We start from the raw sequence: 26899 nt of genomic DNA, 5'->3' as shown, positions 1-26899 counted from the left end.
ACTAAGATAAAGGAAAGAGTTCAAACCCCAATCTGTGTTGGACCAGAGAAAGGTTTGGTGGGATACTCAGTGAACAAAATAAAGCAGGACTTGCTTAGTATGTGTTAGTAATAGAGCAGCAAGATTTGGGCACGCAGCTTAGTGGACTGTTTTCAGAGAAGCTTCCACAAGCAGTTTTCCATTAAGGAATGAAAGCCAGGGATTTCAAGTCCCGAGAGACAGGACCTGACCCCTGAGCAAACCTGGAGAGATCACAGGAGCTCTCTGAAGCTGCTTCTTCATTTCTAGTGGCGGCTGTGAGAAGGCCTTCCTTATGGGGTCTCATCAGAAGGTCAAACATAACCACACGTGAGAGCTCGCTGGACAGTTTTCGGCCATCATCTCATGAAAATTAAACTCAATCAAAAGGAATTTGAAAATAAAAGCTAAATGTTATTCTTGCCTGAGATTCAAAATGAATTCTGAGGAAAACTGGGGTATACTTGATGAAGGACATAAAGTCCTATGGGAGAAAAATAAAAAAACTCTTTTCCAGATGTGAACGCCAGTTACCCTCAATATGACACAAATGTGTTTGTTTCCTGACATTCCTGCCTGACCTTCCTTTTCTCGCACTCCCCTCGGATCCAACGTTCATCTTTCCCTTCCAGATGTGTTATTTTTCTCCCCTTCTCCTTCTGACCTTCCGGCTGTGTCTCCCCAGGACTGACTGGGTGTTAGAAACCTTTTAATCCGAAGGGACCTTAAAGGAGCCAAATCACTCATTTATGGTGTCATACGATTGGCAAGTTTGTGACCAGGGCCTGCAGAAGTTCAGTGATTTCCCCAAGGCTACGCGCTGACCTTGTTTCTCCTGGTTCTAATTTTCTAGCTTGATGTCACCTAGTTCTCAGATATTTACTCCTCCCTAATAGCTAACACTTCTGAGTCTCAATGTTTCTAATAGGTCCATGGAAGCTAGACTTTAAATAGCCACAAAAGGCAAGCCCCATCTGCAAGGGGTGACTTTGGAATAGACAAGATAGAGAAAGCACCATGGCTCCCAGCCTCGCTCCACAGGGCTCGGAGCCCTCCGCACATACGCAATTCACGAGGTTAAGTTACCTTTGGGAATGAGAGTGGAGGAAGGGGCGTCGTGGGGTTCCGTGGGCTCAGGGCGTGGAAGGCTGGTTGTGCCAGGGGAGGGTGGGGCGGTGCTGGAGGAGGACGGGAGTGGGCCGCAGACGTTGTCTGCCTCCTTGGTCCCCAGCTTAATCACCACCATGTTCTGACTCAGACAGTCTGTGTATGCTTTGCATCTCATCACACTGGAAGGCACGTCGGAGAAGGTCCCCCGAGCACACTGCTTACACCGCACGTCCTCCATTTCTGTCCCCTTCTTCCTCACCCCCCAACCCACAGGGCACACCGTGTGGGGGGCACAGGTACCATTCGACTGGAACATGCCAGGTGGGCAAGTGCATTCTCGGTCAGTCAAGGCAGTACAAGGTAATTTCTCGATCATCGGCCAGGGGCACGGCTGACTACACTCGTGGCATTTCTCAATGCCATTCTCGTGTCTGGTAAAGGTCCCCTTGGGGCAGCTGCTGCAGACACGCAGGCTTGTGTTGGTACAGTGCTCGGACACATAGGTTCCTGCTGGACACTTGTCACAGGTGAGCTCCTGGCCGGTGATGCGGTCGACGTGGTGGTATTTGCCAATGAGACTCGGTGCCTTCTGCTCTGGTTGAGCCCCGGTGGTACTGAGGAATCCCAGCTGAAAGAAAAAAAAAAAAAAGGGAAAGGAGGAACAAAAGCTAAGAAGATATCACACAGGAAGAGAAGGAGAAAGGATGAACAATCCCTACCCGACCATCATCATTCCCATCAAAAGTCTGACCAGTACTGCGCCATTTTTTTTTAATATTCATTCATTTATTTTGGGGTGCATCGGGTCTTAGTTGCAGCTCTTAGGTTTTTCTCTAGTGGTGGCACATAGGGGCTTAGTTGCTCGGTGGCATGTGGGACCTTAGTTCCCAACCAGGGATTGAACCCAAGTCTCCTGCACTGGAAGGTGGATTCTTAACCACTGAACCACCAGGGAAGTCCCCAGTACTGTGCCCTTTTAACAGCTACATCGTAAGAGAGAGAGAGGAAAAAAAACAGACTACAATTCCATAGGGGGCCTGATCTCCTGGCTGCAAAGTTTTGGTTTTGTTGCCTGCCCTTTGCCTCAGCTTTCTTTTCTTCCATCTGTAAAATGAAGCTGCAAACTGATTATAAAATCAGTGGAGAATATGAACGTGAAAGCACTTTGGGACTCATATTAAAAATGCTACACAGCAGTTAAAATCTTAATGCAAGAGGAAAGTAACTTGCTGAATAGTATCTTCCTGCTACAACCCAACTGATGGGTAGCCATTTGTTGATACCTGGACAAATCAGCTGAGATGGCAGGATACAAATATTCAAGCTGTTACTACAGGTGACCCAGTTGGCGTTAACCAATAGACAAAGTGTGATTTTTTTTTCAAAGGTTTTGTCTTTACAAAGCTAAATGGCCTTTTCTTTTTATTTTGTAAATCAGAGGCAGGCCCTTGGTGTTCTGAATGACCTTTAAACAACAGAGTTAATACTTTTAGATGCACCTCCTATTTGTTGAGGCCATGATTAATGGAGCATGGACCTGCAGCCACCTAAAAGCCTAAGAACAAAGCATGGGAAGGAGGGCAGTTAAAGTTCAAAAACAACATTTAAGAAAGTTCCCTATAAAATGTAAAAACAAGCTGAGATGATGCCTAAAAGCTGATGCTAGGGAAAACATCTAAATCAAGAGACACAGTCAATGAAAAAAGCTGAGGAGAACAGGAGCCAGAAAACCTGAGGCTGGTTCTCTATGATAAAGATTCTTCCATCTCTCCTTGATACCGAGTCAAGGGAATTAAATCAGAGCTTCAAAGCAAGCCTGGGGCCTCAACTGCAACATCAACATTACCTTGAGAAGCTTTTTGAAAATCCACATCCCCAGCCCATCATCTGAGATCAGGTGGATCTGCAATGGGGCCAGGAATCTGTTTTGGTCTGATTTGGTTTTTAAGCTTTCCCAATGATTCTGATCCCCAGCTAAGTTTTGGACTTCCTGAAACAAGACGGGCCCCTTTGGTCTCTAATCACCTGGGATTCCCAGAACCACTTTGGAGACAACCCAGTTCAACTGCCAGATCCTTCCCTCCAACTCTCACCCAACCTAGCACTTTCTACTGTTTTTGTTTTTTTTTTTGGTTGTGCCGTGTGGCCTGTGGGATCTTAGTTCTCCAACCAGGAGAACCCTAACCTTGAATTGGAAGTGTGAAGCGTAATCACTGGACCACCAGGGAAGTTCCCTTCGTGTTTTAATATTGCTCTTTTAAAATCATTATTTATAAGAAAAATAAACATTCTTTTTTAACTTTTTATTTTATGTTGGCGCATAGTTGATTAACAATGTTGAGTTAGTTCCAGGTGTACAGCAAAGTGATTCAGTTATACTTATATATGTTATCTCTTCTTTTTCAAATTATTTTCCCATTTAGGTTGTTACATAACATTGAGCAGAGTTCCCTGTAGAGTAGGTCCCTAATGGTTATCAATTTTAAATATGGCAGTGTGTACAAGTCAAACCCGCATTCCCTAACTAGTCCTTGTAACCATTCTAATAATTATGAAATAGAGTGAAATGTTTAAGTCTCTGCTCAAAGCCTCCCACCCCCAGAGAAACACTCTCTTTATTATGGTAGGCATCTTTCCAGACCATTTTCTGAGCATTTACACATAAAACACACATACATGCTTTCACTTGGCCAAGTTGGCTACCTCAGGTTTGGGTTTGGTTTACATATATAAAGGGGAAAGGCTATATATACCCACTATTCTGTGACTTGCTTTTGTTCATCTTCTATTACTGCATCACTGAAATCTTTCCACATCAGAGCACACAGACTACTTCCTTCTTTATAGCAGTCAAGTACTCTAACAGCACGGATATGCCTTTGAACACGCACATGTAAAGAAGTTAGAGACTCTTCTTACTGAGGACATGTGGATTGCTTCCTTGTCCACATGTCAGTGTACCCATGCATCTTTCTATAATCCATATTCACCTCCTTCCCTTCCCACTCCACACTAGTTTCTCTTTTCTTTCCTTCTCATCCCAAATAATAGGTACAATCATGCTATTCTCAGTCTTTTAAGAACCCCTTTCTTCAAGAACCAAATAACCCATAACTTGGAACCTCTCGGTCCTTCTCTTCTTTACTGCTACAAATTTACTAGATAGGTATTTTCAGACTGTGGGAGGACCAGACCTGAAAGAGAAAGACTACCTGGGCCAAGATTTAGAGAATAGAAGACTTGTGTTCTTGTCCAGGCTCTGGCTTAAGATCAGTTCCACCTGGGTTTACATGCTTGTAAAATTAGCAGGTTGGGTTAGGTTATATTCAATTCAAGGTGTATTCAACTGCAAGGTGTCTGTGATTGTCAGAGTTCCACCTTCTCCACGAAGCCTTTACAACCATTCCTAGACGCTCATTCCAAACCAATGAGCAAACTCACCCCATTTCCTGTTTCTTCTGCTCATCATGTTGGTGCCTAATTACATATTGCCTTGTAATGTTAGTTGATGACTTCCAAAGTGTATATACTTATCTTCCCATAATGATTATAAGCAGCTCAAGGCCAGGGACAAGCATGTAGATTGCATTTCCTCTCTTGCTCAACCACCTCAATGATGAAGACCATGGAAATGATAAACAGAGCATCCTCTGAGCCAAGGGGCAGCAAACTACATCCCACATGCCACCTGTTCCCGTAAATAAGTTTTATGGGAACCTAGGCATTTATTTGGGCTTCCCTGATGGTATAGTGGTAAAGAATCCACCTGCCTTGCAGGAGATCCCTGCATGGGGTTCAATCCTTGGGTCAGGAAGATCCTCTGGAGAAGGAAATGGCAACCCACTCCAGTATTCTTGCCTGGGAAATCTCATGGACAAAGGAGCCTGGTGGGCTACAGTCCATGGGTCGCAAAAGAGTTGGACATGACTTAGTAATTAAACAGCAACAACAGGCATTCATTTAGGCATTGTCCATGGCAGTTTCCATGCTATAACGGCAGAGATGGATAACTGCAAGAGACCATATGGCTGCAAACTTATCTGCCTCTACAAAGGAAAAAAACAAAAAGCCTGCCAACCCCTATGCTGAGCAATCAAAAGAAACGTCAAAAATGCAGGAACCAGGAGCTCCCTCACTGGAACACTCAGACTTCCTTGAAGAGTCTAGCAGAGGATGGAGTTCGTGGCTTCCTTTCTTGAGCACTCATTCCAACTCACATGCCAAATCTGATCCTTCCAACCCTTGTTTAAAACTCTCAGTGGCTCCTCACGTGACTTAGGGTAGATGCAAAATCTTTACCAGAGTTAAGACTTCCTCCAAAATCCCAACCCTGCTTTCCCCTCCCCCACTTAAAACAGGTCTCCCATTCACCCCTTACCCCCTTTCCTTAGGTTAATAAATGTTTTGTTTTTAAAATTTATTTTACAGAAGTATAGTTGATTTATTAATACAACAGTGTGTTAATTTCTGCTGTCCAGCAAAGTGACTCAGTTATACACATACACACATTCTTTTCCATATTCTTTTCCAGTATGGCTTATTGCAGGATATTGAATATAGTTCCCTATGCTATATAGTAAGGCTTTGTTGTTTATCTATCCCCTATTCCTTTTTTTCCTATATGACAACCATCATTCTGTAGTTATACATTTATCTGTTTAGTGTGTCTTCCCCTCTGGACCACAAGCTCCATGAGGATAAGAATAGAATCTATGTTATATGCTGATGCTCTCCAAGCCCTGAGGACAGTACTCAATGCATGGTATACCTGACCAGGGTGTGTTGGGTAAATGAATGAGTGGATTTGTAGACCATAATTAATTAGAAGCAGCAAAGTAAAGGGTGGGAGTGGAGGAGGTTGCTGGGGATGAACGCAGGTATAAAAGCAAGTGACAGAAAGTCAAGATGCCTCCACCACGCAGCCACCATATCTCAAACAGGCTGGCACCCTTCGGTGTAAGGGTAAATATTACAGTTTCACCTCTAAAGCCCCTGAGGATATCATTCCGTTTAAGAATTATGCTCTGTGTGGTGCTTAAGATGACAAGAAAATGTAATGAAGACTTTAAAATGGCTCTCATTTCATAAAAAGATTAGAGTAACTTGGTGATTAGAACGATAAGCAGTACAACACGATTATTCTCCAGAAGTCACCTATGTCCCATCCTGATTTCTGTCTTAGCTATTTGAAAATTTTCGTTTACTTAGAGGACACTTATTTCAACAACAACAATGATAGATGGACCAAAATCAGTGTACCATTCCAAACTGCACAGGATACAGAAGCACGACAAATACTCACGAACTGATTAAAAGGGAAAACCCAGGACACAAAGCACATTTCAAGGAGGGAAGGTCTCCACACTCACCTTGATGACTTGCATCACACCTGTCCTGTTATATCACTCTTACTCTAGGACACAGAGATGGACCCAAGAAACACCAGATGTGCTAATATATGTCAGAATGTTGACGCTTATTTTTGCTTGTTTTCCTTTTTCTTTTAAGATTTTTTTTTTTTTTTTTGATGTGGGACATTTTTAAAGTCTTCACTGAATTTGTGACAATACTACTTCTGTTTTCTGTTTTGGTTTTTTGGCTGCCAGGTATGTGAGACCTTAGCTCCTTGACCAGGGATTGAACTCACACGCCCTGCACTGGAAGTCTTAACCACTAGACTGCCAGGAAGGTCCTGATGCTTATTTATCTTTAACAATTATTATCCCATGACCTCATCCTTCTAATAAATGAGGGAAAGAGCCTGTGCAGTTTATAAGTAAATGTGTTTGTCATTCTTGTTCCCTATCAAATCTCAATCACTTTTCATAGAAAATGAGCAAACTCAAGGCAGGGATAAACTTTTGTCTATTCATAATGGACCAGCAGAAAGACCGCTTATGAGCTTACTATAGAAAAATTGTTAATACTGCCTAAAACTAATATGTCAAAAGGAATCTCAGCTTCCTTGGATACAATAACTAAGGGAAACAAGTTATTCCTGAGATGGTAACTATAAAAACATGGTGAGGATAAAACATACTAATAGGAACTTCCCTGGTGGTCCAGTGGTTAAGATACCATCTTCCAATGCAAGGGTTACAGGTTTGATCTCTGATCAGGGGGCCAAGATCCCACATGCCTCTCAGTCAAAAAACCCAAATGTAAAACAGAAGCGATATTGTAACAAATTCAATAAAGACTTTAAAAATGGTCCACATCAAAAACATCTTTAGAAAAATAAAACATACGAACAGATGCTCAAATGGCAAAAAGCCAGGCAGAGTAGAGATACTCCCAGAAGTTCTGACCGTTTTATTTTCCACATCACATTAAATTTGTAATCATAAGTCACTGACTGCCCGGAATTCTAGAGATTTGAAGGGAGAAAAAGAATGTACCAAGAGAAAGGTGCCAAGCAAAAAGCTTCTGCAAAGCACAGAGAGACCCGTTACCAGTTACATTATATAAATTTGGCCGACTCTGGCACTGTCTACTATCCTCTCTGATTTAAAAAAGCCTTCTGTTGCTAAGGCAAAAGCAGGGACTGCCGTTCAAGCTGGCGAATCCAGAGAATGCTGAGGCTAGAATGTGCTGACGACAGGACCGGAAGGAGGCAAGCTCAGAGGAGATGGAGGGCAAAGGGAGGAGAAAAAGCAAGACAGAACCAACCCAGATGCTGTCTTCCCTGGAACCTACAATGCAAGAGAGTGTGTGTACTCAGCCTTCAAGGGCCTGGACCATAGAAACACATCGCACGCCACCCATCACCATGTTACTGTGTCATGCTAGTCACGCAGTCGTGTCTGACTCTTTATGACCCCATGGACTGTGGCCCCTCAGGCTCCTCTGTCCATGAAATTCTCCCAACAAGAATGCTGGAGTGGGTTGCCATTCCCTTCTCCAGGGCATCTTCCCAACCCAGGGATCAAACTCGGGTCTCCAGCATTGCAGGCAGATTCTTTGCCATCTGAGTCACCAGGGAAGCCCCCTCGTCACCCATCACAATAGCTAGTTCTATAGGCTAAGATCCCAACTAGATGGAGAAGCCAAGTTATAGATAAAACAGTGGTGAAGGTGAAGAATTTACAGAGTCCTCATTAAACCTGGCAAAACTGCCACCACCAGCCAGGGCAGCAACTGTAGCCTGTATAAACAAAACCTAATTTAGCCTGAAGCATCTGAGCAAGCCCAGCTCTACCAGATCCTGATGGGGGTGCAGGGGAGGGGGAGAGCAGTTTAACCTGTGTCTCCATTTCTTCATTAGTATATTATATATACTATTTTATTATATAATAATATAATTGAATAATAAACTAAAAATAATTTTTATAATACAATAAAAATAATACATACGATCACAACCCTAGGATTGTTTTCACAATTGTTACTACAGATAAGAGCAGGTGAAACAGTCATGACACAAGGTTGTTCTTCATGAATGCTATTTTAATCATCACTCTTTCTATTTATCATCGTACTCTAGTTTAGCTTCAGTCCCTTGGGCTTAGACAACTTTTCAAAACACTCCAATTAAAACACAAATACCCAATAGAAAAGAAGCTAATGGTTACTAGTGTAAGGAGGAAAAGGGGAGAAATGATATGGGGAAGGGGGAACAAAGGGTTATTATGGAATTATAAGAAATCATATATATGAGGGACTTCCTGGGTTGGGTGGCCCAGTGGTTAAGAATCTGCCTTTCAACACAGGGGACTCGAGTTCAATCCCTGGTCGGGGAACTATAAGATCCCACATGCCTTGGACCAACTAGGCCTGCATGCCACAACAAGAGAAATCCAGGCAATGCAACTAGAGAAAGTCCGAGTGCCGCAAGGAAGAGCCAGCGCAGTCAAAAATAAAAAATAATTTCCAAAAAGAAATCATATGTATGAAACTTCTGAAATTTGCAAAGCACTATAGAATTTAAAGAATCTTTAATTCAATAAAAATAACAATAATCCCTGTGTTTTTACAACACTAGTTAAATAAAGGTGTAGCCTCCTTTTATTTAAAAAACAACAACAATATGCCAATAACCAATTCCTGATAAGTGTGTCAAAGACTCCAGATTTTTAAAAAACTATAATCCTAAAACATACCCTACTAGGCTTGGAGCCCGCCACAAAACCAAAAATACAGACTGCATGGCAAGGAGGTAAAAGAGAAGCAAGAACCAACTGGCATTTCCAGACAGATTTAGAATATACAGTACCGAGCAGATGAGCAAACACAGGAGGAGAAAGGATTCGTTATTTATTGGTACACTGCAGATGGATGGAGGGAAAGTTAAGGAAACATTTTCCAGAGGGAATTTTCCTGATCTTGTCCCACAAGATTTTGATGATTCTAGGGTCTAAAACACGGGTGAATAAATCCAGCCAGCTCCCTGCTTTTTCATAACTCACAAGCTTAAGGTTAGTTTTCCCATTTTCAATAGTTGGGTTAAAAAAAAAATCAAAAGAATCATAAAATTTTATGATACATGAAAATGATTTGAAATTCAAATTTCGGTGTCCACAAATCAAGTTGACTTGGAACTCAGCCACACCCACTCTTCTGGGCATTGCCTAGATCTGCTTTCAAACCACAGAGGCAGATCTGAGTGGTGTCCACAGAGATCGTAGGGTCCACGTGGTCAGAAATCCTATCTAGCTCTTTACAGATAAAGTTTACCAACCCCTGGCCTAGAAGTTTAGGACACTGGAATCTTCTCTTGGAGAGGCACAGTTCATGGCAGCCTCATGAATGCTGCAAGAGGCCCGCCCAACCCAGGAGGGCTGCAGAAAATGGTGACTTAGTTGAGCCCCAAACTTCCCAAACTTATGTGACCATGAAATCCTTTACTCACATCAGGAGCATGAACATCCTGCACAATACACCGATGTAGTTCTCACCACTAACATGCTAAAGTCCAGAAATGTCAACAAATCCAACATTAATAAGATCAAATATAAAATTCAAGGTGGAACTTTCTTGGCAGTCAAATGATTAAGGTTCTGGGCTCCCACTGCAGTGGGCACAGGTTTGATCCTTGGTCGGGGAACTAAAATCCCAAAAGCCTCGAGGTGTCACTAAGGAAAAAAAAGAAAGAAAGAAACTAACCAAAATGTTTGCATTATAAAATATAAAAACATTAAAAGTAGCCTGGGAAAAAACTATGCCATATACAGCTAATAAAAGCTTACAGCTGAAAATGTAAAAAATTAACACAAAGCAAGTTAACAAAAATTGCTCTCAACAGTGGAGACAGAATGATTATACGGATAAGTTGCTTAGTCACTAAGTCGTGTCCAACTCTTTTGTGACCCAGTGGACTGTAGCCCACCAGGCTCCTCTGTCCATGAGATTTCCCAGGCAAGAACACTGGAGTGAGTTGCCATTTCCTTCTCCAGAGGATCTTCCCAACCCAGGAATCGAACCCACGTCTCCTGCATTGCAGGTGGATTCTTTACTACTGAGTTTCCCATGGATAAATTGATAATATCCCTTGCAACTACTGAAATGTAAATTTGCACAACCAAGGACCTTTACATATCTCTATTAAAGCAGCATAAGTAAATTAAAATGATAAACGTCAATGTTGGCCGGCTTGTGGGGTAGTAGGCACATTTATAGGCTGCTGGTGACAATCTAAATCAATCAGTCTTTCTACAAACAATCTGGCAACATGCAGCAAGAGCCGGAAAACAGTTCATTCATTTCCTGTGACCCAGCAATTCCACTTTGGCGAATATACATCAAAAGTACCTCACTTTTGGGAACAACCCAAAAGAAAAAAGAGCAACTGGTTTGTACAGAGACAACTCTGTCTGTGCTGCTTGCCTGCAGCAGGAAAACAACGAGAACAACAACCAAGGGTCCAACGACAGTAGGATGACTCAACACACTGCCAACCAGAGGAGACGTCGGCATAGAAACTGGCAGGCAGGAAGGTTGCACTGACATGAATCACAGCACCTCAAATCACATCCAAACTTTGGGTGACCCAATCTTATCCGCTCCTTCCTCACCCACCACTTCAAAGTAGTCAGACCATCAGAGACTAAACTCAAGAACCAGGAAATCATGGGACTTTCCTGGTGGTCCAGCAGTTAAGACTCCATGTTTCCACTGCAGGGGGCATGGATTTGATCTCAGATGAGATAAAAAAAAAAAAAGTAAAAAGTAAACAATAAAATGTTCTTTGTTAGTAAGTCAAAGACCCTTGAGATGTAGCTCAAAGTACTGAGACTCAGATCAAGCTCCCACTACACTCTAACTTGTCCAGAATGAATGAACTGTTAGTTTAGAGCAAAATCCTTCTGGAATTCATTCAACAATCATTTATTGCTTAAATATTGTGTGTCAGGGCATTGGGCTAGAAACACAAAGATGAATAGTGCGTTGTCTGTCGTCTGTAAGAAGCTGAAAAGGAATAATAACAACAATGGCCTTGAGCATGCTGTATGCAGAAGCATACCCAATCCTCATCTAATCCGGTATTTCTGGACCAGGTTTCAACCAAAGAAGAGAGAGGAGCCATGGACTTGCAGAAGTAAAGAGCAAGGAGTGACTAACGACTAGTTAGATTATTCTGGGAACCTGTCACCATTTGCCTTGAGTTTTTTCCTCCTCAGCCTCTTGCCTCTTTTAATCCTGCATATGTTGACCGGGCCATACCTAAGATGATATCTGATAATCATCATAAAATAATAATCCTTCTCCAAAGGGTTCTTTGGGAAATCAGAAGGCCAACCTCCTTCCAGGAGCAATGATAAAATTTCTTCTCACCTTCTGCCATTCTTTAGTGTACTCAGCATCTACAATCTATGAAAAGACATGTTGAAAAGTTCCCTTAGGAGAGAGCTCCATGTGTGATAAATCACATACAAACACCTCACGTGAGCCGAGACTGCAAATCACAGAGCTCAACCAGTTTCTAAGAGACCTGAAATGAAAAGTTAACAAAGAAAACGCCAATAACAGATGATGCAAACCTGTGGACTGATCCTGTACGAATAATCAGGCCGGCAGCAAAGGAAACCCTGAGAGGTCCTCGAGTTCTCAGGATGAGTTGAAACTAGCTTGCTAAGCAGAATTCGTGTCATACTGTTACTCACTAGGCAAATATTTTTCAAAATGACCCCAGGAGCAGGAAAGCACAGCATCTCTTCCCTATTTATAACATTTCAGTTTGCAAGAGAATCTTTCCATCTTAACTGTGGAACCATTGCCGGTCAAAGTCACACCATAGGAAAATGCTTGCCAGTTGCTCCATGCCCTTCTCTTTCAATCGGCACACACAGGTTGCTCTTACGCTATAATCAGCCCTTTTGGCTAAACTTCCAAATGCCACCACAGGGCAGAACCGCTCACCCAGTGGAAAGAGAATGTTCGACTCTCAGGTAAAAGTATTCCTTTAACGGGAAACAAAATTCCAGTAAATTAAGGTTGCTTGTGCCCGACCCACACCTTGGCAGAAAGAGCAGTGTGTATGAAGGCTGACTTAGATCTGAGTCCTCGCTCTGCTGCTGCTGCTGCTAAGTCAATTCAGTCGTGTCCGACTCTGTGCGACCCCATAGACGGCAGCCCACCAGGCTCCGCCATACCTGGGATTCTCCAGGCAAGAACACTGGAGTGGGTTGCCATTTCCTTCTCCAATGCATCAAAGTGAAAAGTTAAAGTGAAGTCGCTCAGTCGTGTCTGACCCTCAGCGACCCCATGGACTGCAGCCTACCAGGCTCCTCCATCCACAGGATTTTCCAGGCAAGAGTACTGGAGTGGGGTGCCATTGCCTTCTCCGAGCCCTCGCTCTGGCAGTTGCCAATTTCTTGACCATGGCTTCTCCTAAGCCTCATTGCCTGTAAAAGGGCTAAAGCTACTACCTCATGGACTTGAAGAGTCTATTGAGATCATTTGTAGAAGCTGTTCAACACAATGCCAATAGTATGTGCTCAATAAATAGAAGCTTAATAATCAAAATCAATGATTCATCTTAAAAGCCGTTAATATTCTTCCTCTCTATCGGGACCAGAGACCTCTTAGAGTCACTGCTGCTCATTTGATTCCAGAACCTGTCTCACTCCTCTCCTCCCTGCTAAATCCATTCAACTCAGGCTCCTTTTCCCAAAACAGATTTGCAAATGGCTCCAAGTGCCACACCCTGAGGACACATTGAGCACAACTTTCCCACCACAGAAGCATCTGTCATCTTCAAGGCCAGGGTGCTGATGTGTGGGATTTTTTTGCAGAATCCAGGAGAATCCTGGTGGCCTTCAGCTTCTCTCAAGGAGAATGAGATCACGGGACTTTCCTGATGGTCCAGTGGTTATGCCTCCACGCTTCTAATGCAGGGGCACAGGTTCGATCCCTGGTCGGGGAACTAAGATGCCACATATCTACCCTTCGGTGTGGCCATAAAGAAGAGAAAGAAGAGTGAGATCACCACTGCTCTGAAGCAACAGCCTAAACATCCGTGAGCCCTGTGTTTCTACAGCCTCCGTGAGTGTTCAGCAGATACTTGCTGACATCAGCCAGTTCCCTTCCTACTTACAAGCTCTGCCCAGCTCCTCTCCTCTCTTGGACTCAGGCTGGACATGGAAGGTGGTATGGAAGCCAGGTGGCAGCACACAAGCCAATTCAGGATGCCTGTTTACTTTCTGGTATTTGACAAATACAAACACTGGGGCATGGCCAGTATTTATTCACCATCTCGCCCCTTTCCTAAAGAATCGCAGTTCAGCAGCTGCTACTCCAACTACAACACCCAGTGTCCTACTAATGCTAAAGGGGGATTCAACTTGGGGGCCAGGATAACTCCTCTTGCAGCTTCAGTTTTCATTCTGTCCAATAGACATCATCTGCGCCTAATGCTCCAGGCCAAATCCATTCCAAATGGTCATCAGGCACAAGCCCAAAAGCAATGAAAGACTTCTGTCACTGAAGAGAAGCACCTGAATTTTCCAGGAAGTTGCCGAGTGACCTGGTATCACCAAGTCTTTGCCAGGCCTGCTTGGGAGAAGAGGGCCAGCAGAGTCAGTGCTTCCTGGAAAAAGAGGCACTGCAGTTGACAAAAAGCCACTCAATTCACTCTGGCCCTGGAATAATCTAATGATGCCTCTCACCATTTCCCATTGCACATACACACACACACACACACACACACACACACAGAGTTAATAAAGTTCCCTTAAGCCAATTATAGTTTACATGCTTTACAAAGGGCCAGATGAGGACAAAACCGATTTGCAACGTGTCCCCAGAGTCTCTAAAGAGACTGCACCTCTCACCCTCACAGTCAAGCGTAAGGCTGAAAAATGATGTCTCCTCATTCTGATCTACAGATAGATGGGACACAGCACCTGCTGAAACCAACCTGAACCCACACCCACTCACTCCATCCACTTGGAGAAAGGGGCCTGCTGCAAATGGTGCTGGAAAATACAGTATTAACTGTGCTGACCACCTCCAGCTGGAAAGACTGTGTCCAAATTTAGCCACACTAAAATACGCAGTTTAGCGCGTTGGTGGGTCTAGTGATGGTATTTTCTCAACTTTGGGTAGCAGGGATTCCATGACAAGGAATTTTTTCTTGCTGATTTGATGTGCCTGTGTGTCTTCTTTACACCGTAGGTTTGTTTTGTACTGGGCTTGTGGCAGATTCAGCCACATGCCTTTAGAAACAGCTGAGAATTCGGGTGAAAAAGCTCAATCCCATCCTATACAGACAGTTTGACAATAGGAATGGGAGATTCACATGGTATGTGAGAAACCCTGCCTTCCAGGACATACCTGACTTGTGCGATCATGAGTCATTTTCTCTACTAAGACTAACAGATGTTATTCTGAGACTACAAATTTTTTTCTTTTGACTTTCAGACTAAAAGCCACAATTTCTTCAAGTGGTTTTTTTCTTTCAAGATTTTTTTTTTTTTGATGTGGATCATTTTTTAAGTATTTAGTGAATTTGTTACTATATTGCTTCTCTTTTTGAGTTTTGGTTTTTTGGTGGTGAGGCATTGGGGGTCTTAGCTTCCCGACCAGGGATCAAACCCTCATTCCCTGCGTTGGAAGGCGAAGCCTCAACTTCTGGACCGCCACGAAGTCCCTCAAGTAGTTTAAAGATGCTAACATCCATCACATTTTGTGTATTACTTTGAGCATAGTACATTCATCTGTGGGTTCTTTCTGAAAGTGTGAAACTCAACCAGCACTATTGATAGCTATGTCCGTTTATACACCATATACTTTGTACCTGGAGGACAAGATCCAAGTTCTAATTCATTCCTGGGTTCCCACTACCAAGAACAGTGCCTCTGAGAGTAAGCGCTCAATGTAGGTTTGTTAACATGAAAAAATAATCTGCTTCCCCCATCTAGGCTGTTTTTCCCCTCCAAGTTTTCCCTTGCAGCTTTCACGCTCTAAGACTGTGAAGTTCAGGTGTATATGAAGGAGAAAATCTTTTGGATATAACATTAGCTCTAATTCGAAGTTCTCCTTGAACCTGTCACTTAATCTAGCATCTATTCAGGACTTCAGCCCCAACCAGCTACTCCACACCAATCTAGTCAAATAGCCGAAGTCAAATGCCAGGATGCTAGATGATTAACTTTAATAAGCAAAGGTCAGGAGATGGCACTAAGACATGTAGTCTCAACAACAGTAACAAACACCCATATGTGGGACTTTCTAGGTGAGCACTCATCTGAAAGCTCTTACAGTAACTGTTCTATCAGGAATTCATAATATACGCAGATTAGTGGGTTCTAACATTTCAGACCTCATTTCCTTTATCAATTACATCTCCTTTTTCTTCTGACTGTCCCACTGCCAATATTCTATCTGTGCAGTCAAAGCAAGTTCCTTGAGGGCAAGAGACATCTCTGAGTGTGCTGTCAGCCCATTCTAGGGCATTTCTTAACACTGGCACAAATCTCAAGGTCTCATTCATCTGCTCTCCAGATTTTTGGCCTGAAACACACAATATTTTGCCTTTCAGTGTGTGGTTTACTTTCCAATATCATGCAGACATCTCAACACATCAGAAACAGAAGTGCAAGCAGCAAGAATACTTTCCTCCAAAGGTATGCATGCAATTCTCATCCGTGTCCTGCAACAAATCAAACCACCAGCCTCAACTCTCCCCCAGTGAGTCTTCTCTCTTGTTACATTTCCTCATCGGGCAATTTGGAGTTGTGAAACCTGCAGAGTGGCACAGCAGGCAGGCAGCGGAGTCGTGAGAGGGAGCCTAGCGATCCTGAGTCCCGGTACCAGCGCCCTCAACACTTGGGAGCAGGGTGGCCCAGAACTGCCAGTGACGTTTTTGCAGTCTCCATTTTCTCAACTGGAAAACTGAGCTCATCCCACTGGCTTCACAGAGATGTTGGGACTAAGATAGGTACTATCTATAAAGCACCTGATATATACGATAATCATGTTATATGCTGTATATACATTATATAAAAAGGGTTTTTAAAGCTTACAGTAAGTTCTCCTTCAGTTAGCCTGTCATCACAAGAAAGAATCAAAAATGATGACAGTAACAAATATCTTCACCCTGAAAGAGGAAATATTTGAAAGAAGAGGAAAACCATGTGCCTTGAGCATGCTGCTGCATGGACCTGAGCTGCAGTACATTAAGTCTGTCATTTTCATAGGGCCAAGAATCCCAGTGGGATAAAGAATCCTTATAACAATGTCATGAAATCATCTTTTTTTTTTTTTCTTTCTGGCCACATTGTACAGCATTTAGGATTTTAGTTCTGTGACCAGGGATGGAACCTGTGCCCAACCGTGGAGTCTTAACCATGACATCATTATTTCATATGCTATCAATGTCTGGGCTAAGGACTATAGCTGGTAGAGTGGGAAAAATAAAAGACATTGCTTCCCCACCCTGGTGACCCCTGTCCACTCTCTCAGCTTCCCTTCTGGACAAAGGGGTCAACTCAGGGCACTCAATGAACTGCAGTGGAACTTTTCTGTTATAATTAGCAAGAGAATAAGCACTCTCATTTTAGTTAATATCTCAAGGTTGCATCTAAGCTCCACTATAAATTACTTTTTAAAAAAAGATAGGCAAACTTACTTTCTCAAGTCTTCAGTTGCAAATCCAGTGCACAATTTTTTAGGTCAACCAGACTTAATGATTTCAGAAAAGGAGCTGGGCTCTTTCTCTGGAGGTTAAAGCAACCTATGCTTTAATTACACCACGACCTTACTTTAAGCATCTCATTGCAGAAACGTAAAGTCAATGAAATATTGCACTGACTTAAGACTTAATCCAGGAGTGGACTCCAAGGGGAGCATAGGTGTAGGGCAGTAGATCTAAGACTGAGAAGGAGGCAGCTTGAGGATGGACCTACCTCCACTGATATTGGGCTCGATGTTCCCCAGGACTTAGATGGGTTTCTCTCCACACCAACTGTCCAATGCATGCCCACGGCTTTCAAGGACCCTCCCAGCCTACTGCCCACCATCCAGCACCCTTGTGTCAAGGAGACACAAATCTTGACTTTGACACTGTTATAGAATGGGCAGAAAAGGGTCTTTGAAGGGAGTCTGGGACCTGCCTCATTATAAATCCGAACAGCACCAAACTTTTCTTTAGTGTCTCTCTTCCCCTTTAAAACACGCCCTCGCACAGGGAACCAGAGTGTCTGTAGGATGAATTCCCAGGCCATAGCAACTGCAGTGCCCTGGGATCTAAGAGATCTCGGTTGGCCGGGCATTAAGCCCTTTTCGGGAAGGAGACAGCAAGCCTGCCTCTCCTTGACACGGCCTTGCCATGAAAATAGGCTCTTGTTTTTTGTTCGGTTTTTAGCTAAGAATCTCCATCCACCCGGCAGACACAGAAAGATAAGCACGGAAGCTTATGGTGGCTCGTGGGTTTGATCTCAAATCAATTTTCTTCTTCCACCTAATTCATCCCATCCCCCTGCCAACATTTGGAAAGGCAGGGAAGGGATGTGGGGAAGTTGGGGACAAGTTTTGGGTCGAAGGTGCTTTCAGGCTTTGGCCAGATAAGTGATGGAGAGAACTAGCTACAGGGCACGCCCTGGAGCTGAATGCAGACCGGGTGCAGAAGGAAGCTGCTCCACCCTCCATGCTCACCTGCCCGGCCACAGGTAAGCGAGGGATGGGGAAAAACGGGGGGAAATTCAGCTTCCTTTATGGTGGGCTCTCCCCTTCCCCCACGCAAGTGTCAGCGCGCTGGCCGCCTGGCTGGGAGCCGGCGCTTTGGGGGCGCCTGAGAGTGGGTCTCAGGGTTCCTTTCTGGGCGTGCCGAAACCGGGACCCACCCAGTCAAGGCGGAGAGAGGGGGAAGGGGACCAGGCGCCCGCTCCTACGGCGAGGCGCCCGTACCCGGCGTTCCGGGGGCCGGCGCGCCCGGGTCCCGCGCTCTCCACTGCAGTAGCATCCCGGCATGACACTGCAGCTGCAACAAAGCGGCGGCCGCCGCCAGCCTCGGCTCCCCGGCCCCACACCCCGCGGAGGTGCTAGCGGCTGGGGGCCATGGGGGTGCGCCGAGGGCATGGGGGCCCCGGAGGGGCGGAGGAGGTGAAGAAACCCTGAAATGCGCAGGAAGCCGAGTGGCCATCTCCAGCGCCTCTCCCGGCGCAGCCAGACTGCAAGGAAAACAATTCGCCTTCATTCCGGAGTCGGGCTGAGCTCTGCGGCTCCCTCAAAAGGACCCGATCCAAGCCCTCGGGTCTGTTGCCTGCCCTCGCTCGTAACCTGGCCCCCCTGCACCCAGCACCCCCGAAGCCCCGGCCCCGGGACCCGCCCCGCTCCCCGAGCGCGGCGTCCTCGGCTCCAGCAACGCCGCCGCCGCCCCCGACTCCCGTCTACCCCACCCGGAGCGCTCACCAGGAGAAGGGAGCCCGCGATCATCGTGGCTCCCGCGATGCGGCTGCAGGAGGCCGGGGCGGTGCTGCTGCTCGTGAAGGTCCCCATGGCTGAGCCCGGGGCTTGCAGGGCGCCCGGGGCGCGTGGCCCCCCGGCAGCTTGAATCGGTGGCTGCTTCTGCCCAGCGCCGCATCCACCGCCGCCTCCCGAGCCGGGAGCCCATCTACCTCCAACACCCCATGTGCACTGCGGCAGCCGGACGGCCGGACACAGGAGGGAGGCGGCGAGCGAGGCTCCGGGGGCGCTTAGCACCTGCCCAGCTGCGCGGCTGTCCGGACGGGGAGAAGCAGCCGCTGCTGCAACCCGCACCTCCCCGTGCTCTCCTCCGACAGCGGCTGCGGAGAACAAGGGAGGAGGGCTGGGCGCGAGAGAACGAAGGAACAACTTCCCATAGCGAAGCCTCCGGCCGCTGCCAACCACCGTCCTCCGCTGCCCTGACCGGCCGGCGAGGGACTGAGTCGTGGGGCCGCCGAGCGCGGGGAAACACGTGGTGGCGCCGAAGGGGCGGGGAATCGGCCCTTTGTGATGTCATCGCGAAGGAGGCCGGGCTCTTTGTGCGAGCAGAACTGAGAAGGCGGTCCAGAACAAGCAAGGAGGTGCAGGCTGCCCCCTGCCGTTCGCTGAAGAACTTGCAGCTGCTTTCTGATCCAAGGGAAACGTTGCGAAGGTATGCCCACCCTTGACCCAAATTTCCCTCTTCACTAAGATGATTCTCAGTAAGTTATTTTCTGTGACAGACGCCTTTCTATTGTTTCTGGCTCGATGAGTAAGATCAGAGAAAAAGCATTTAGATCAACGGTGTGCCATAAAGAGACCAGCGAGTTGGTTCCCAAACTTAGCTGCGCTTTAGAATCACCTGGAATGTTTAAAACAAACTTTGATGCCTGCTCCCACCCTAGAGATTCTGCTTGAATCGGAATAGAATGTGGTCTGGGCGTTGGGATTTTTTTTTTTTCCTTTCACTTCTCCAGGTGATTTGGGGAGATTTTGGAACAAAATTTGAAATCCTCTGGGGTAATAAATGCAATTAAGGAAATCCAGACTAAAGAATTCCAAACCTGGAGTCCACGGAAGTTGGATCCATAGATGCTCTTCCAGAGGCCTTGGAAACCCCTGAAATATGTGGGCAGGTGCATTTTCCTAAATAAAAGATCCAGAGCTCTGAATCAATTTATCACAGAGATAAGAAACACTCTCCCTCCAAAAACATATTAAACATTTTTGAGTTGAGTTCCAAATGCCTTTGTGGGAGGTGGGTGGGTAGAAAGGGAGGTAACATAGTGCCTCGGAAGTAAGAGCACAGAGCATTCCTGGGCATAGTTGGCACCGCATGCATTTCTGAATGTGAGTGAGGACCTGGCAACCCTTTTGTTGTCTCACCTCGGGGGAGGCAGAGTCTCCTGGCAGCACCACCATTTCTGGTACAGTGTCCATCGTCTAGGTTCTGACAGCATGTGTGTGCTCAATTGCTCAATTATGTCTGACTCTTTTCAGCCCTGTGCACTATAGCCGGCCAGGCTCCCCTGTCCATGGAATTTTCCAGGCAAGGATACTGCAGTGAGTTGCCACATCCTTCTCCAGGGGATCTTCCCCACCTAGGGATCGAACCCGCACCTCCTGTGTCTCCTGCGTTTACAAGCAGATTCTTTACCATTGAGTCTCTGCCAGCACAGGGCACACTATACTGAAACTGCCTCTTTGACCATCCGGTTCACACCACTCATTTGTGAACTCTATGGTGCTGGACTTCTCCTAGCTTCTGTGACCCCTGCTACTTAAAGATAATATACTTTCTCGATTATCTGCTTCAAGAATCAACACAGTACCTCTGAAGGTAACCTACAAGGGAAAGGTGCCAACTATTTGTTTTCTTATTAAAATATTGTGCTTTGGCCTTTGTACTATGCACACTTGAAAGATGCTAAAAATTAATCTGAGGATTAATTCCAATCTGTTCTTTCAAACATCTGCCAGTAAAGAAAATGATTGTCCATAAATAGTAGAGCTAATGTGTACCGTCTGGTGAAAATCAAAGTTCTAGGAAACATTACTACTAAATATGGAATTTGGAGGAGAGGATTATGTTTGCACTTGAATTTCTCAATCTAGTTCCAGAAAGAGGGAGATGCATTGTATCTCCATAGATAACAGCTTCATTTATTTCTTCAAAACTTCAAAATGACTAATCAGTACCATCATAAGTCTTGTTTATGGAATTCCCTGGTGGTCCAGTGGTTAGGACTCAGCACTATTATGCAGGGGCTTGGGTTCGATGCCTGGTAGGGGAAATAAGATCCCACAAGCTGCCTGACAAGGGAAAAAAAAGTCTTGTTTAAAAGAAGTTGAGGAACTTCCCTGGTGTAGTGGTTAAGAATCCACCTGCCAGTTCAGAGGATGAAGATTTGATCCCTGGTCCGGGAAGCTTCCAGGTGCCTCAGAGCAACTATCCAGAATATAAGACTACTTTTCCCAGTCTCCAGTGCACCTATGTATGACTGAATTTCTGGCCAAGCAGAATGGCCATTCATGTCTTCTGGGAAGTATTCTCCCTGGCTAGACAATTGTCCATCATCCCTCTCATTCAAGGTCATGAAGACCTGCTATTTCTCTCCAAATTAGTTGTAGTTTATTTTTGTCTCTGACATTTTTTTCCTCCTTGCTCCCTCTCCAGTATTCTTGCCTGGAGAATCCCAGGGACAGAGGAGCCTGGTGGGCTGCCGCCTATGGGGCTGCATAGAGTCGGACACGACTGAAGCAACTTAGCAGCAGCAGCACCAGCACCTGCTCCTCTATACCCCTTCTACTCCTGCCCAGATGATTACACAGACATCATGATTTTTGTCTCATATTTTGCCTGGACCTCTCAGTCCTGCAAAAGAAACTCTTCTTAACGTCCTAAGGATAATGAACATTTTAGCACCTAAATCTGATTATGTCCTTCTCTCACCAAAAACCCAACAAATATTCCTCATTACTCTCAATGTGAAGTGCAAAGGCCTAATAAAACCATTCATTCTGATCTCTGATTATGGTTCAATCCTCCCCATGGCTGCAAGTTGAGTAAACATATACAGATAAGGCACATGGAGCCTTTACTTCCTACATCCAATTTCATTCCCACTGCCTGCCAGTCCCTACAAACCCTAGATTCTTCATGCTAATTCCGCTAGATCATTGGGTTTCTTACCTACCTTGTCTTTGTCATACTTCCGAGTCTTTGCTCGCTTTTGTTTTCTTTTCAATTCACCTCTGCTTGTTGATTTCCTATGAATCTACCCTTTGAGACCAACCTCAAGTGGTACCTCATCTAAGAATGCTTTCCTAACATCTTCTTTCACCTTCTATACCCTTATATGGAAAGACACTTGTTCCTTCCTCAAGATTTTTCCTACATGTCTCTGTGATAGCACATACGACAGGACACTGTAGTTAGTTTTCCTGTCTGTGTTGCTGGCCACATTTTGAGCTCTATGGGGCCAAAGTCTATGTCTCAATGATCTTCTATCTCCGTAGTCAAGATTCAAGATATTGACCTGGCTCAATAAATATTTGTCGAGTGAAACATAATTGAAAAGTTTGACAGACCATGGAACAGTTAACACACCTGATATACCTTTTCCTTTTCCAAGCCTTAAATCAAATATCCTGAGCTGCGTTATACAAATAATAAACAGTTTAATATGTGTTTTGCTAAAGTGCCATGTCCTGGACTTGGGTTTAAGTGTTTTGTCCTCAGCTTTGTTTCCTTAAACTAGTTCATTTAAGAACTTGTCATTCTTGGGGACTTCCCTGGAGGTCCAGTGGTTAAGATTCTGCACTCCCAATGCAAGGAGAGGGGGTGATTCAATCCCTGGTCAGGGAACTAAGATCCCACGTGCCATATGACACAGCCAAGAAATTTTTTAAAAATAAATTGAAAAAAGAACTTGCAGTTTTTTGGCTTAAGAAGGAGTATCAGCCATTCGGCAGCACATTGCGATATTAAGCACATGGGCATGATTTGATCAAGTCTCCACAGAGACATTCTACAAAGAAGGCATTCTTGCGTAAGATCAAATGGGACTAGAATTGCAAAGCAGGCATGGTTCTGAAAGCTTCCTTCTTTCTTGGATAGTAAGAGAGGGATGATTTGATAACATAAAATAGCCAATCCTTTGAAGGTATAATACCTTTGTTTCAATCTTGGGGACAGCGAGGTAATTAAATTAGTTTCTTTTTCATCTGGAGCACTGCAAGAGGTGGCATTGACCTTGAGTTGTCCATCATTGATGTGCAATAGGAGTTCACACCTGTAATGTTCCCATTTTGCTATATGATTTTCCACACAGGGCTCCAAATAATTTTCACTTTACAGGTGAGTTGATGAGAAAGTAGGCCTCGCTTAATAGTTTAATCAAAAGACAATAGATTTGCTGCTGCTGGGATCAAATCTCCATTATACTACTTATACATTAAGTTTGGGCAAGTATCTTCAACTTTTTGAGTTTATTCATTTTTAACATAGTAAGAAATATCTCCTAGTGCTGTTAGGAGGAATAAGTAAGATAAAATAGGTAAAATTACCAGCACAAGGCTTGTCTCTTACTATGTACTCAATATTCCTTCTCCGAGTTCCTTTTTTTGAGAGGCTTATCTGTTATAATCTACTGTAATTAGAGAAGAAACAGTAGGTTGGAAAATTTGAAATTTATTCCAAGACCCATTAGAATTGGGAGTTAAGATGGATAGAAGAACTGCTTACTCTGTTTATTATATGAATGACAAAGAAAATAAAAGAAAAATTGCTTACTCTGACATGATGCAATGTAGTGTCAAGAGAAGTGGAACAGTCAGGAGATTTGATTTCTGGTCTCGGTCCAGCTTCATAGCTCACCTGCTGAGCCAATGCACAGGAGATGGCCTCACAGTAACTGACTGTTGGTTGAAGAAGATCCTTTGGATAAATAGTTACTCCAACACCTCTCCTGAGGCATTCTCTCAGTTTTTATAAGTGATAAGAACAGCATTAAAAGCCTCTGACAGTGTTTGTCTGCACCTAATGTATGTTGGAATGAATTTTAAGGTTAACTTAATATACGTCCTATGAACAGATTGTACCTTTTTCCCCCCCTGTCTATATAGTAGTTGAGGTGATGGAATTCCAGTTGAGCTATTTAAACTCCTGAAAGATGATGCTGTGAAAGTGCTCACTCAATATGCCAGCAGATTTGGAAAACTCAGCAGTGGCCACAGGACTGGAAAAGGTCAGTTTTCATTCCAATCCCAAATAAGGGCAATGCCAAAGAATGCTCAAACTACTGCACAATTGCACTCATCTCACATGCTAGTATAGTAACACTCAAAATTCTCCAAGCCAGGCTTCAGCAATACATGAACCGTGAACTTTGAGATGTTCAAGCTGGTTTTAGAAAAGGCAGAGGAACCAGAGATCAAATTACCAACATTCTCTGGATCATCAAAAAAGCAAGAGAGTTCCAGAGAAACATCTATTTCTGCTTTATTGACTATGCCAAAGCCTTTGACTGTGTGGATCACAATAAACTGTGGAAAATTCTGAAAGAGATGGGAATACCAGACCACCTGACCTGCCTCTTGAGAAACCTCTATGCAGGTCAGGAAACCACAGTTAGAACTGGACATGGAGCAACAGACTGGTTCTAAGTAGGAAAAGTAGTACGTCAAGGCTGTATACTGTCACCCTGCTTATTTAACTTATATGCAGAGTACATCATGAGAAACACTGGACTGGAAGAAGCACAAGCTGGAATCAAGATTGCCGGGAGAAATATCAATAACCTCATATATGCAGATGACACCACCCTTACGGCAGAAAGTGAAGAGGAACTAAAAAGCCTCTTGATGAAAGTGAAAGAGGAGAGTGAAAAAGTTGGCTTAAAGCTCAACATTCAGAAAACGAAGATCATGGCATCTGGTCTCATCACTTCATGGGAAATAGATGGGGAAACAGTGGAAACAGTGTCTGACTTTATTTTGGGGGGCTCCAAAATCACTGCAGATGGTGACTGCAGCCATGAAATTAAAAGACACTTACTCCTTAGAAGGAAAGTTATGACCAACCTAGACAACATATTCAAAAACAGAGACATTACTTTGCCAACAAAGGTCCATCTAGTCAAGGCTATGGTTTTTCCAATGGTCATGTATGAATGTGAGAGCTGGACTGTGAAGAAAGCTGAGCACCAAAGAATTGATGCTTTTGAACTGTGGTGTTGGAGAAGACTCTTGAGAGGCCCTTGGACTGCAAGGAGATCCAACCAGTCCATCCTAAAGGAGATCAGTCCTGGGGTGTTCATTGGAAGGACTGATGCTGAAGCTGAAGCTCCAATACTTTGGCCACATGATGCGAAGATTTGACTCATTGGAAAAGACTCTGATGCTGGGAGGGATTGGGGACAGGAGGAGAAGGGGACGACGGAGGATGAGATGGCTGGATGGCATCACCGACTCAATGGACGTGACTCTGAGTGAACTCCGGGAGTTGGTGATGGACAGGGAGGCCTGGCGTGCTGCAATTCATGGGGTCGCAAAGAGTTGGACACGACTGAGTGACTGAACTGACTGACTGACGCTGGCCATCTTATACAAGGTACCTAGAACAGTCAAATTCACAGAGTCAGAAAGTAGATTGGTAGATGCCAGGGGTTGGGGAGGCGGTGGGGAGAGGATGGGAAGGGGTTAATGTTTAATGGGGACACAGTTTCAGTTTAGGAACGTAAAAAATTCGGGAAAAGGATGATGGTGAGTGTTGCACAATAAGGTGAATGTACTTAGTGTCACTGAACTCTACAGTTAAATATGGTTAAAATAGTATACTTCGTATTATGTGACTTTACCACAATAAAACAAAAACATTTTTTAAAATATAAAAAATGAGACCTTGAAAAAAAAGAAGCATCTGAAAAATGGACAGAGAAGCAAACTTTTTCAGAAAGAGAAAATTGGACCCAGAATCATTTAGCTGATGGAAGTTTAGTCAATATAACCATGGTACCACCCAATGCACCATCTCTACACACCCTGCCTCACGCCTTCAAGAGCCCATAGGGGTTTTTTGCATGATTCGTCTTTGGTGCCCTACCTGCATCAATTGATCTAAGGAAAAAAGGATTTTTTTTCCCTTGAGAGGAAATTTTCCCTTCTGATTTGATCTTTTTTTCAATTTTGTTCTTTACAGCACTTACTATATATGGTATTTGACAGAGTATGTCCTAAAGTTCTTGGAATTTTAAACGTTAATACTTTCAGAAGTATAAATGTTACAAACTTTATTTTTTTTTTCAAATGCATGTGTTTATTAAAATGTATCATATTCTGGATCATAAAGTAAGTCCAAGCAAATATAATTTGAGTATAATGTTTGACTACATTAGAATTCAGCAAAAAATCAATAATTAAATAAAATCTCAGAAATTAGAAATGTTTAAGGACTAAGCAATATATCTGTAAATAACCATGGTGAAAGAACTTATTAACATAGAAATTAGAAAACAGTTTCCACTGAATCTTTTTTTTTTTAATCTTTTCTTTTTTTTTTTTTAAATTTATTTTTTTTACTTTACAATTCTGTATTGGTTTTGGCATACATTGACATGAATCCACCATGGGTGTACATGCGTTCCCAAACATGAACCCCTCGCAAACTTTAAAAACTATTTGAAAGCTTCATTTTTTTAACTTTTTCTTACAGTTGCCACATTTTTTAATGTTTTGAAAAATTCACATTTAATTTTAATTTTTGTCCCTCTCATCAAAGTTAGCACATATTTGACAAACAAACAAAAATTAAAACATTAGTCATTCAAAATTCACCAAGATACATAAAGGTAAAAAAACTTGAACTATTAACACTTTCAAATGATTTTTT

General features: G+C 43.9%; 1 protein-coding gene across 1 annotated transcript in view; it reads right to left on the bottom strand.

Moving 5' to 3' along the window:
• TNFRSF21 (TNF receptor superfamily member 21) overlaps positions 1-19495 on the bottom strand; it is a 65504-nt gene extending 46009 nt beyond the window's left edge. Inside the window, exons 1-2 of the mRNA XM_040249506.1 lie at positions 18976-19495; positions 1105-1756 (exon numbers count right to left, since the gene is read on the bottom strand). Of these exons, the coding sequence (XP_040105440.1) occupies positions 1105-1756; positions 18976-19062 (739 nt within the window). The 5' untranslated portion in view covers positions 19063-19495. The remainder of the gene's footprint in view (positions 1-1104; positions 1757-18975) is intronic.
• Between the last annotated feature and the right edge of the window lie 7404 nt (positions 19496-26899).

The sequence above is a fragment of the Oryx dammah genome, unplaced genomic scaffold (assembly GCF_014754425.2).
Source record: "Oryx dammah isolate SB20612 unplaced genomic scaffold, SCBI_Odam_1.1 HiC_scaffold_11, whole genome shotgun sequence".
NCBI classification, from domain to species: Eukaryota; Metazoa; Chordata; class Mammalia; order Artiodactyla; family Bovidae; genus Oryx; species Oryx dammah.
This window is presented reverse-complemented; position numbering and strand designations above follow the sequence as displayed.